Source organism: Oncorhynchus keta, chromosome 15 (genome assembly GCF_023373465.1).
Source record: "Oncorhynchus keta strain PuntledgeMale-10-30-2019 chromosome 15, Oket_V2, whole genome shotgun sequence".
Classification (NCBI taxonomy): Eukaryota; Metazoa; Chordata; class Actinopteri; order Salmoniformes; family Salmonidae; genus Oncorhynchus; species Oncorhynchus keta.
The window spans coordinates 1,791,699-1,805,913 of record NC_068435.1 but is presented as its reverse complement, the minus strand read 5'-3'; the positions used below and the strand labels follow the sequence as shown (position 1 = coordinate 1,805,913).

The 14,215-nt window shown below is 31.4% G+C and overlaps 1 protein-coding gene across 1 annotated transcript in view; it reads left to right on the top strand.

Moving 5' to 3' along the window:
- LOC118382822 (collagen alpha-2(VI) chain-like) overlaps positions 1 to 14,215 on the top strand; it is a 62,855-nt gene that overhangs the window by 23,719 nt on the left and 24,921 nt on the right. Inside the window, 11 exon segments of the mRNA XM_052462752.1 lie at positions 9,306 to 9,332; positions 9,434 to 9,559; positions 11,033 to 11,095; positions 11,192 to 11,254; positions 11,429 to 11,482; positions 11,601 to 11,636; positions 11,805 to 11,867; positions 12,056 to 12,110; positions 12,113 to 12,148; positions 12,151 to 12,179; positions 12,415 to 12,477. Coding sequence (XP_052318712.1) covers positions 9,306 to 9,332; positions 9,434 to 9,559; positions 11,033 to 11,095; positions 11,192 to 11,254; positions 11,429 to 11,482; positions 11,601 to 11,636; positions 11,805 to 11,867; positions 12,056 to 12,110; positions 12,113 to 12,148; positions 12,151 to 12,179; positions 12,415 to 12,477 — 615 coding nt within the window.

Below are 14,215 nucleotides of genomic sequence, written 5' to 3'. Positions count from 1 at the left end.
ATGTAGTGACTAGTAATACTAGTAATACTGTATTTATATGTAGTGACTAGTAATACCAGTAATAATGTATTTATATGTAGTGACTAGTAATACTAGTAATACTGTATTTATATGTAGTGACTAGTAATACCAGTAATAATGTATTTATATGTAGTGACTAGTAATACTAGTAATACTGTATTTATATGTAGTGACTAGTAATACTGTATTTATATGTAGTGACTAGTAATACCAGTAATAATGTATTTATATGTAGTGACTAGTAATACTAGTAATACTGTATTTATATGTAGTGACTAGTAATAATGTATTTATATGTAGTGACTAGTAATGCCAGTAATAATGTATTTATATATAGTGACTAGAAATAATGTACTTATATGTAGTGACTAGTAATACCAGTAATAATGTATTTATATATAGTGACTAGTACTAATGTATTTATATGTAGTGACTAGTAATACCAGTAATAATGTATTTATATATAGTGACTAGTAATACCAGTAATAATGTATTTATATGTAGTGACTAGTAATAATGTATTTATATGTAGTGACTAGTAATAATGTATTTATATGTAGTGACTAGTAATAATGTATTTATATATAGTGACTAGTAATACCAGTAATAATGTATTTATATGTAGTGACTAGTAATACCAGTAATAATGTATTTATATGTAGTGACTAGTAATACTAGTAATATGTATTTATATATGTAGTGACTAGTAATAATGTATTTATTATATGTAGTGACTAGTAATACCAGTAATAATGTAATTATATATAGTGACTAGTAATAATGTATTTATATGTAGTGACTAGTAATACCAGTAATAATGTATTTATATATAGTGACTAGTACTAATGAATTTATATATCGTGACTAGTAATAATGTATTTATATATAGTGACTAGTAATACCAGTAATAATGTATTTATATATAGTGACTAGTAATAATGTATTTATATGTAGTGACTAGTAATACCAGTAATAATGTATTTATATATAGTGACTAGTAATAATGTATTTATATGTAGTGACTAGTAATACCAGTAATAATGTATTTATATGTAGTGACTAGTAATAATGTATTTATATGTAGTGACTAGTAATACCAGTAATAATGTATTTATATATAGTGACTAGTAATACCAGTAATAATGTATTTATATGTAGTGACTAGTAATAATGTATTTATATGTAGTGACTAGTAATACCAGTAATAATGTATTTATATATAGTGACTAGTAATAATGTATTTATATGTAGTGACTAGTAATAATGTATTTATATGTAGTGACTAGTAATACCAGTAATAATGTATTTATATATAGTGACTAGTAATACCAGTAATAATGTATTTATATGTAGTGACTAGTAATAATGTATTTATATATAGTGACTAGTAATACCAGTAAAAATGTATTTATATATAGTGACTAGTAATAATGTATTTATATATAGTGACTAGTAATACCAGTAATAATGTATTTATATATAGTGACTAGTAATAATGTATTTATATATAGTGACTAGTAATACCAGTAATAATGTATTTATATATAGTGACTAGTAATAATGTATTTATATGTAGTGACTAGTAATACCAGTAATAATGTATTTATATATAGTGACTAGTAATACCAGTAATAATGTATTTATATGTAGTGACTAGTAATAATGTATTTATATATAGTGACTAGTAATAATGTATTTATATGTAGTGACTAGTAATACCAGTAATAATGTATTTATATGTAGTGACTAGTAATAATGTATTTATATGTAGTGACTAGTAATACCAGTAATAATGTATTTATATATAGTGACTAGTAATAATGTATTTATATGTAGTGACTAGTAATAATGTATTTATATGTAGTGACTAGTAATAATGTATTTATATGTAGTGACTAGTAATAATGTATTTATATGTAGTGACTAGTAATAATGTATTTATATATAGTGACTAGTAATAATGTATTTATATGTAGTGACTAGTAATAATGTATTTATATGTAGTGACTAGTAATACCAGTAATAATGTATTTATGTATTATTTATGTATTATTTATTACTTATTATTTATGTAGTGACTAGTAATACCAGTAATAATGCAATTATATATAGTGACTAGTAATACCAGTAATAATGTATTTATATGTAGTGACTAGTAATACCAGTAATACTGTATTTATATATAGTGACTAGTATACCAGTAATAATGTATTTATATGTAGTGACTAGTAATACTGTATTTATATATAGTGACTAGTGATACCAGTAACAATGTATTTATATATAGTGACTAGTAATAATGTATTTATATATAGTGACTAGTAATACCAGTAATAATGTAGTTATATGTAGTGACTAGTAATACTGTATTTATATATAGTGACTAGTAATACCAGTAATAATGTATTTATATGTAGTGACTAGTAATAATGTGTTTATATATAGTGACTAGTGATAAGTAATGTATTTATATGTAGTGACTAGTAATACTGTATTTATATATAGTGACTAGTATACCAGTAATAATGTATTTATATATAGTGACTAGTAATAATGTATTTATATATAGTGACTAGTAATACCAGTAATAATGTATTTATATGTAGTGACTAGTAATAATGTGTTTATATATAGTGACTAGTGATACTAGTAATAATGTATTTAGATATAGTGACTAGTAATAATGTATTTATATATAGTGACTAGTAATACCAGTATATAATGTATTTATATGTAGTGACTAGTAATACCAGTAATAATGTATTTATATGTAGTGACTAGTAATAATGTATTTATATATAGTGACTAGTAATAATGTATTTATATATAGTGACTAGTAATACCAGTAATAATGTATTTATATATAGTGACTAGTAATACCAGTAATAATGTATTTATATATAGTGACTAGTAATACCAATAATAATGTATTTATATGTAGTGACTAGTAATAATGTATTTATATATAGTGACTAGTAATAATGTATTTATATGTAGTGACTAGTAATAATGTATTTATATATAGTGACTAGTAATAATGTATTTAGATATAGTGACTAGTAATAATGTATTTAGATATAGCGACTAGTAATAATGTGTTTATATATAGTGACTAGTAATACCAGTAATAATGTATTTATATATAGTGACTAGTAATAATGTATTTATATGTAGTGACTAGTAATACCAGTAATAATGTATTCATATATAGTGACTAGTAATAATGTATTTAGATATAGTGACTAGTAATAATGTATTTATATATAGTGACTAGTAATAATGTATTTATATGTAGTGACTAGTAATAATGTATTTATATGTAGTGACTAGTAATAATGTATTTATATGTAGTGACTAGTAATAATGTATTTATATATAGTGACTAGTAATACCAGTAATAATGTATTTATATATAGTGACTAGTAATACCAGTAATAATGTATTTATATATAGTGACTAGTAATACCAGTAATAATGTATTTATATATAGTGACTAGTAATAATGTATTTATATATAGTGACTAGTAATACCAGTAATAATGTATTTATATGTAGTGACTAGTAATACCAGTAATAATGTATTTATATATAGTGACTAGTAATAATGTATTTAGATATAGTGACTAGTAATAATGTATTCATATGTAGTGACTAGTAATAATGTATTTATATGTAGTGACTAGTAATAATGTATTTATATATAGTGACTAGTAATACCAGTAATAATGTATTTATATGTAGTGACTAGTAATACCAGTAATAATGTATTTATATATAGTGACTAGTAATACCAGTAATAATGTATTTATATGTAGTGACTAGTAATAATGTATTTATATGTAGTGACTAGTAATAATGTATTTATATGTAGTGACTAGTAATAATGTATTTATATATAGTGACTAGTAATAATGTATTTATATGTAGTGACTAGTAATACCAGTAATAATGTATTTATATGTAGTGACTAGTAATACCAGTAATAATGTATTCATATATAGTGACTAGTAATAATGTATTTATATATAGTGACTAGTAATAATGTATTTATATGTAGTGACTAGTAATACCAGTAATAATGTATTTATATATAGTGACTAGTAATAATGTATTTATATATAGTGACTAGTAATACCAGTAATAATGTATTTATATATAGTGACTAGTAATACCAGTAATAATGTATTTATATATAGTGACTAGTAATACCAGTAATAATGTATTTATATATAGTGACTAGTAATACCAATAATAATGTATTTATATGTAGTGACTAGTAATAATGTATTTATATATAGTGACTAGTAATAATGTATTTATATGTAGTGACTAGTAATAATGTATTTATATATAGTGACTAGTAATAATGTATTTATATATAGTGACTAGTAATAATGTATTTTTATATAGTGACTAGTAATACCAGTAATAATGTATTTATATATAGTGACTAGTAATAATGCATTTATATGTAGTGACTAGTAATACCAGTAATAATGTATTTATATATAGTGACTAGTAATAATGTATTTAGATATAGTGACTAGTAATAATGTATTTATATATAGTGACTAGTAATAATGTATTTAGATATAGTGACTAGTAATACCAGTAATAATGTATTTATATGTAGTGACTAGTAATAATGTATTTATATATAGTGACTAGTAATAATGTATTTATATATAGTGACTAGTAATACCAGTAATAATGTATTTATATATAGTGACTAGTAATACCAGTAATAATGTATTTATATATAGTGACTAGTAATACCAGTAATAATGTATTTAGATATAGTGACTAGTAATAATGTATTTATATGTAGTGACTAGTAATACCAGTAATAATGTATTTATATGTAGTGACTAGTAATACCAGTAATAATGTATTTATATGTAGTGACTAGTAATAATGTATTTAGATATAGTGACCAGTAATAATGTATTTATATATAGTGACTAGTAATAATGTATTTATATATAGTGACTAGTAATATCAGTAATAATGTATTTATATGTAGTGACTAGTAATACCAGTAATAATGTATTTATATGTAGTGACTAGTAATACCAGTAATAATGTATTTATATATAGTGACTAGTAATACCAGTAATAATGTATTTATATGTAGTGACTAGTAATACCAGTAATAATGTATTTATATGTAGTGACTAGTAATAATGTATTTATATGTAGTGACTAGTAATAATGTATTTATATGTAGTGACTAGTAATAATGTATTTATATGTAGTGACTAGTAATACCAGTAATAATGTATTCATATGTAGTGACTAGTAATACCAGTAATAATGTATTCATATGTAGTGACTAGTAATAATGTATTTATATGTAGTGACTAGTAATAATGTATTTATATGTAGTGACTAGTAATACCAGTAATAATGTATTTATATATAGTGACTAGTAATAATGTATTTATATATAGTGACTAGTAATACCAGTAAAAATGTATTTATGTAGTGACTAGTAATAATATATGTATATGTAGTGACTAGTAATACCAGTAATAATGTATTTATATGTAGTGACTAGTAATACCAGTAATAATGTATTTATATGTAGTGACTAGTAATAATGTATTTATATGTAGTGACTAGTAATACCAGTAATAATGTATTTATATGTAGTGACTAGTAATACCAGTAATAATGTATTTATATGTAGTGACTAGTAATACCAGTAATAATGTATTTATATATAGTGACTAGTAATACCAGTAAAAATGTATTTATATATAGTGACTAGTAATAATGTATTTATATATAGTGACTAGTAATACCAGTAATACTGTATTTATATATAGTGACTAGTAATACCAGTTATAATGTATTTATATGTAGTGACTAGTAATAATGTATTTATATGTAGTGACTAGTAATAATGTATTTATATGTAGTGACTAGTAATACCAGTAATAATGTATTTATATATAGTGACTAGTAATAATGTATTTATATGTAGTGACTAGTAATACCAGTAATAATGTATTTATATATAGTGACTAGTAATAATGTATTTATATGTAGTGACTAGTAATACCAGTAATAATGTATTTATATATAGTGACTAGTAATACCAGTAATAATGTATTTATATGTAGTGACTAGTAATACCAGTAATAATGTATTTATATATAGTGACTAGTAATAATATATGTATATGTAGTGACTAGTAATACCAGTAATAATGTATTTATATGTAGTGACTAGTAATACCAGTAATAATGTATTTATATATAGTGACTAGTAATAATGTATTTATATATAGTGACTAGTAATACCAGTAATAATGTGTTTATATATAGTGACTAGTAATACCAGTAATAATGTATTTATATATAGTGACTAGTAATACCAGTAATAATGTATTTATATACAGTGACTATTAATAATGTATTTATATATAGTGACTAGTAATACCAGTAATAATGTGTTTATATATAGTGACTAGTAATACCAGTAATAATGTATTTATATATAGTGACTAGTAATACCAGTAATAATGTATTTATATACAGTGACTATTAATAATGTATTTATATATAGTGACTAGTAATACCAGTAATAATGTATTTAGATATAGTGACTAGTAATAATGTATTTATATGTAGTGACTAGTAATAATGTATTTATATGTAGTGACTAGTAATAATGTATTCATATGTAGTGGCTAGTAATAATGTATTTATATATAGTGACTAGTAATAATGTATTTATATGTAGTGACTAGTAATACCAGTAATAATGTATTCATATATAGTGACTAGTAATAATGTATTTAGATATAGTGACTAGTAATAATGTATTTATATATAGTGACTAGTAATAATGTATTTAGATATAGTGACTAGTAATACCAGTAATAATGTATTTATATGTAGTGACTAGTAATAATGTATTTATATATAGTGACTAGTAATAATGTATTTATATATAGTGACTAGTAATACCAGTAATAATGTATTTATATATAGTGACTAGTAATACCAGTAATAATGTATTTATATATAGTGACTAGTAATACCAGTAATAATGTATTTAGATATAGTGACTAGTAATAATGTATTTATATGTAGTGACTAGTAATACCAGTAATAATGTATTTATATGTAGTGATATTATAAGACAGGACTAGTAATACCAGTAATAATGTATTTATATGTAGTGACTAGTAATAATGTATTTAGATATAGTGACCAGTAATAATGTATTTAGATATAGTGACTAGTAATAATGTATTTATATATAGTGACTAGTAATATCAGTAATAATGTATTTATACGGAGTGACTAGTAATACCAGTAATAATGTATTTATATATAGTGACTAGTAATACCAGTAATAATGTATTTATATGTAGTGACTAGTAATAATGTATTTAGATATAGTGACCAGTAATAATGTATTTAGATATAGTGACTAGTAATAATGTATTTATATATAGTGACTAGTAATATCAGTAATAATGTATTTATACGGAGTGACTAGTAATACCAGTAATAATGTATTTATATATAGTGACTAGTAATACCAGTAATAATGTATTTATATGTAGTGACTAGTAATACCAGTAATAATGTATTTATATGTAGTGACTAGTAATAATGTATTTAGATATAGTGACCAGTAATAATGTATTTAGATATAGTGACTAGTAATAATGTATTTATATATAGTGACTAGTAATATCAGTAATAATGTATTTATACGGAGTGACTAGTAATACCAGTAATAATGTATTTATATATAGTGACTAGTAATACCAGTAATAATGTATTTATATATAGTGACTAGTAATACCAGTAATAATGTATTTATATGTAGTGACTAGTAATAATGTATTTATATGTAGTGACTAGTAATAATGTATTTATATGTAGTGACTAGTAATAATGTATTTATATATAGTGACTAGTAATACCAGTAATAATGTATTTATATGTAGTGACTAGTAATACCAGTAATAATGTATTTATATGTAGTGACTAGTAATAATGTATTTATATGTAGTGACTAGTAATAATGTATTTATATATAGTGACTAGTAATACCAGTAATAATGTATTTATATATAGTGACTAGTAATAATGTATTTATATATAGTGACTAGTAATACCAGTAATAATGTATTTATATAGTGACTAGTAATAATATATGTATATGTAGTGACTAGTAATACCAGTAATAATGTATTTATATGTAGTGACTAGTAATACCAGTAATAATGTATTTATATGTAGTGACTAGTAATAATGTATTTATATGTAGTGACTAGTAATACCAGTAATAATGTATTTATATATAGTGACTAGTAATACCAGTAATAATGTATTTATATGTAGTGACTAGTAATACCAGTAATAATGTATTTATATGTAGTGACTAGTAATAATGTATTTATATGTAGTGACTAGTAATAATGTATTTATATATAGTGACTAGTAATACCAGTAATAATGTATTTATATGTAGTGACTAGTAATACCAGTAATAATGTATTTATATATAGTGACTAGTAATACCAGTAATAATGTATTTATATGTAGTGACTAGTAATAATGTATTTATATGTAGTGACTAGTAATAATGTATTTATATGTAGTGACTAGTAATACCAGTTCTAATGTATTTATATGTAGTGACTAGTAACAATGTTTTATATGTAGTGACTAGTAATACCAGTAATAATGTATTTAGATATAGTGACTAGTAATAATGTATTTATATATAGTGACTAGTAATACCAGTAATAATGTATTTATATGTAGTGACTAGTAATACCAGTAATAATGTATTTATATGTAGTGACTAGTAACAATGTATTTATATGTAGTGACTAGTAATACCAGTAATAATGTATTTATATATAGTGACTAGTAATAATGTATTTATATATAGTGACTAGTAATACCAGTAATAATGTATTTATATGTAGTGACTAGTAATACCAGTAATAATGTATTTATATGTAGTGACTAGTAATACCAGTAATAATGTATTTATATGTAGTGACTAGTAATAATGTATTTATATGTAGTGACTAGTAATACCAGTAATAATGTATTCATATACAGTGACTAGTAATAATGTATTTATATGTAGTGACTAGTAATAATGTATTTAGATATAGTGACTAGTAATAATGTATTTATATGTAGTGACTAGTAATAATGTATTTAGATATAGTGACTAGTAATAATGTATTTATGTGTGTTGTTTCCCTAATGGCTGTTGTTCTGTGTTCTGTTCTGTTCTTGTAGGGTGAAATCGGTCTGGAGGGTGAAAAGGTGAGAAATATTTCATTAGGTATTATTTATTGATTTTCAGATCTGGGCATCGTGGGACTCGAGGTAGATTCTGTGTTATTGCTGAGTGTGTGTGTTTTCAGGGAGAGATCGGAGCTGAGGGGACGAAGGGTGTGGCCGGCCTCGCTGGACGCAACGGGACAGACGGACAGAAGGGGAAGATCGGACGCATTGGCGCTCCCGGCTGCAAAGGAGATCCAGGAGACAGGGTATGTTCTGAGAAACCTGACTAGATCCAGGAGACAGGGTATGTTCTGAGAAACCTGACTAGATCCAGGAGACAGGGTATGTTCTGAGAAACCTGACTAGATCCAGGAGACAGGGTATGTTCTGAGAAACCTGACTAGATCCAGGAGACAGGGTATGTTCTGAGAAACCTGACTAGATCCAGGAGACAGGGTATGTTCTGAGAAACCTGACTAGATCCAGGAGACAGGGTATGTTCTGAGAAACCTGACTAGATCCAGGAGACAGGGTATGTTCTGAGAAACCTGACTAGATCCAGGAGACAGGGTATGTTCTGAGAAACCTGACTAGATCCAGGAGACAGGGTATGTTCTGAGAAACCTGACTAGATCCAGGAGACAGGGTATGTTCTGAGAAACCTGACTAGATCCAGGAGACAGGGTATGTTCTGAGAAACCTGACATGACCCAGTAGACAGGGTATGTTCTGAGAAACCTGACTAGATCCAGGAGACAGGGTATGTTCTGAGAAACCTGACTAGATCCAGGAGACAGGGTATGTTCTGAGAAACCTGACTAGATCCAGGAGACAGGGTATGTTCTGAGAAACCTGACTAGATCCAGGAGACAGGGTATGTTCTGAGAAACCTGACTAGATCCAGGAGACAGGGTATGTTCTGAGAAACCTGACATGACCCAGGAGACAGGGTATGTTCTGAGAAACCTGACTAGATCCAGGAGACAGGGTATGTTCTGAGAAACCTGACTAGATCCAGGAGACAGGGTATGTTCTGAGAAACCTGACTAGATCCAGGAGACAGGGTATGTTCTGAGAAACCTGACTAGATCCAGGAGACAGGGTATGTTCTGAGAAACCTGACTAGATCCAGGAGACAGGGTATGTTCTGAGAAACCTGACTAGATCCTGGAGACAGGGTATGTTCTGAGAAACCTGACTAGATCCAGGAGACAGGGTATGTTCTGAGAAACCTGACTAGATCCAGGAGACAGGGTATGTAATCAATCAATGCAGCGGCAGGGAACAGAGCAGGGAACTGACACAGACAGTGGAGGTAATAAACAGGTGATAGAGTCCAGGTGAGTCCAATATCGCTGATGCGCGTGACGAGGGAAGGCAGGTGTGCGTAATGATGGTTCCAGGAGTGCGTAATGATGGTTCCAGGAGTGCGTAATGATGGTTCCAGGAGTGCGTAATGATGGTTCCAGGAGTGCGTAATGGAGGAGGAGGAGGGGGAGCGGACGTGACACATCTAGTATATGTTACTATTACTAGCAACACTATTGCCTTGATTATTAATTGTGATCTCAACAAACCTGAATTCTACTTCAAGTAAACCAATCCTTGAAATCATGTTGTTGATTTGTGGTTGAAATCTGGTTGAAATGAGTGTATATTGATCACTATTTTCCCTGTGTGTGTGTGTGTGTGTGTGTGTGTGTGTGTGTGTGTGTGTGTGTGTGTGTGTCTGAAAACAGGGTCCTGATGGTCACGCAGGAGACGCGGGCAATGGCGGACTTCCTGGAACAGAAGGAGAGAAGGTACGCGATTGAGATCAAACAGATTTGTAATAATAACATTACAACGCCTCGTTTGCTGCTTGGACCCCTAGTTATACACTGTGTTTGTGTCTCCAGGGAGATCCCGGTCGACCAGGAAGCGCAGGCCCCCTCGGCCCGGTGGGAGACGCTGGACCTAAGGTAAACAGGAAATCCCAGTGTTCCGTACAGCTCTGACATCAGAGGGATCGTCCCTGACCTCTGTTGCTCTCCACGGCTCCTCTCTGGTTGTTAGGCCAGGGACCCGATAGAAAGGTTAGAGGTCAAAGTTAGAGGTCAAAGGGTAAATAACCTTGTTGTCTTCCTCCTCCTCAGGGTGAGAGAGGGAGTTCCGGCTCGCCTGGCTTCCCTGGAGCCAAAGGAACACCAGTAAGAAGCTCTACTCCGCACATACTACAACACTCTAACTGGCACAGCAATGTAAAATACTATATGTCATATAATAATATAATATATATATATATAATCATTTGTGTGTCTCTTCTAGGGAACTATTGGAGGCCCAGGAGACAAGGGAGAACTGGTGAGACCCTCTGAAACTCTGCCTGATGCCACAGGCAACGTGTTCTAGGGAAACTAGCTCTGTGTCTCAATATTGTCTGAACGTTGTGGCCATAGTCTTAATGTTTTCTGTCTCTTTTAACGGCTGTGTAATGTTTCTCTGATGGTTGTTGGGTTGTTGTGTTTGTAGGGGAGAAGAGGAGACTTTGGGCCAATGGGGACCCCGGGACCAGACGGAGTTAAAGGAGACAAGGTATGACACAACATCGCTCACACACACTTGCTCTCATACGCACGCACACACACACACACACACACACACACACACACACACACACACACACACACACACACACACACACACACACACACACACACACTTGCTCTCGCTCAGACACAGACACACCCCCTACCTGCCTGTGTTGTCCTTCTGTGTTTCAGGGCGAGGCAGGACCTGAGGGGCTGAGAGGACTGCCAGGTGAAGTAGGAAACAAAGGAACCAAGGGGACAACGGACTCCCGGGGCCACGCGGGCCCCCGGTACTTCAGGAGTGGCAGGGAAGAACGTAGGTCACAGATCCTCACCAGTCTGATCACAATGTCTGTCTTTGGAGGTGTTCTTGAGTTGTTGGGTTTCTGTGTGTGTGTGTGTGTGTGTGTGTGTGTGTGTGTGTGTGTGTGTGTGTGTGTGTGTGTGTGTGTGTGTGTGTGTGTGTGTGTGTGTGTGATATGGTGGCAATTTACAGTAACCGCGGGGATGGCATCATAATGTTGCTATGGTAACCACTATCTGTGTAACAGGGTACCCGTGGCGACCCCGGTGATGCCGGACCGAGAGGAGACCCCGGCCTGGCAGGACCAAAGGTGTGTGTGTGTTTGTCTGAGTGTGTGTGTGTAGTTGTGTGTGTGTGTGTGTGTGTTTGTCTGAGTGTGTGTGTAGTTGTGTTTGTCTGAGTGTGTGTGTAGTTGTGTGTGTTTGTCTGAGTGTGTGTGTAGTTGTGTGTGTGTGTGTGTGTGTTTGTCTGAGTGTGTGTGTAGTTGTCTGTGTGTGTGTGTTTGTCTGAGTGTGTGTGTGTGTCTGAGTGTGTGTGTGTGTGTGTGTGTGTGTGTGTGTGTGTGTGTGTGTGTGTGTGTGTGTGTGTGTGTGTGTGTGTGTGTGTGTGTGTGTGTGTGTGTGTGTCTGAGTGTGTGTGTGTGTGTAGTTGTGTGTGTGTGTCTGAGTGTGTGTGTGTGTGTGTAGTTGTGTGTGTGTGTCTGAGTGTGTGTGTGTGTGTGTGTTGTGTGTGTGTGTGTGTGCGTGTGTGTGTCTGAGTGTGTCTGTGTGTGTAGTTGTGTGTGTGTGTGTTTGTCTGAGTATGTGTGTAGTTGTGTGGGTGTAGTTGTGTGTGTGTGTGTCTGAGTGTGTGTGTGTGTGTGTGTGTGTGTGTGTAGTTGTGTGTGTGTGTGTCTGAGTGTGTGTGTGTGTGCGTGTGTGTGTCTGAGTGTGTGTGATGTAGTTGTGTGTGTGTGTGTTTGTCTGAGTATGTGTGTAGTTGTGTGTCTGAGTGTGTGTGTAGTTGTGTGTGTGTGTCTGAGTGTGTGTGTGTGTGTACTTGTGTGTGTGTGTCTGAGTGTGTGTGTGGGAACCCTAAACCAAAACATGTGTGTGTGTCTGAGTGTGGTGTGTGCGTGTGTGTGTCTGAGTGTGTGTGTGTGTAGTGTGTGTGTGTGTTTGTCTGAGTATGTGTGTAGTTGTGTGGGTGTGCCCCAGTTGTGGACTGTGTGTGTGTGTCTGCCCCCAGTGTGGACTGAGTTTGTATTTAGGCGTGACCCAGGTGTGTTTGTCTGAGTATGTGTGTAGTTGTGTGGGTGTAGTTGTGTGTGTGTTTGTGTGTCTGAGTGTGTCTGTGTGTGTATTTAGTTGTGTGTGTGTGTGTTTGTCTGCCCCCAGGCGTGTGTAGTTTGTGGGTGTGCCCCCAGGTTGTGTGTGTGTGTCTGCCCCCAGGCGGTCTGTGTGTGTGTGTACCCTAAACCAAAACATTTGTCCCCCATGGCGTAGTTGTGTGGGAACCCTGTAAACATGTGTGTCTGTGTGTATGTAGTTGTGTGTGTGTAGTTGTGTGTGTGAACCCTGTGTGTGTGTGTGTGTGTGTGTGTGTGTGTGTGTGTGTGTGTGTGTGTGTGTGTCTGAGTGTGTCTGTGTGTGTATGTAGTTTTGTGTGTCTGTGTGTTTGTCTGAGACTCAGTGACGAGGAGCTGCAGATGAGTGAGATGCAAAAGACAACAGAGAAGTTTAACGATCTTCTAGCTGTTGTGGAAGTCAACCTGATATTGCTGTTGACTTCATGGCTGTGACTCTATCTTTAATGCAGGAGGTTCCCCAAACTCAGTTATCGGGACCTCGAGGGGGGCATGTTTTGGGGTTTTGTCCCTAGCACTACACAGCTGATTCAAATGATCAACTAATCGTCAAGCTATTGATCATTTGAATCAGATGTGGAGTGTTAAGGGCAAAACCAAAACATGCCCCCAGGCGGACCCAGGACTGAGTTTGGGAACCCTAAACCAAAACATGCCCCCAGGCGGACCCAGGACTGAGTTTGGGAACCCTAAACCAAAACAT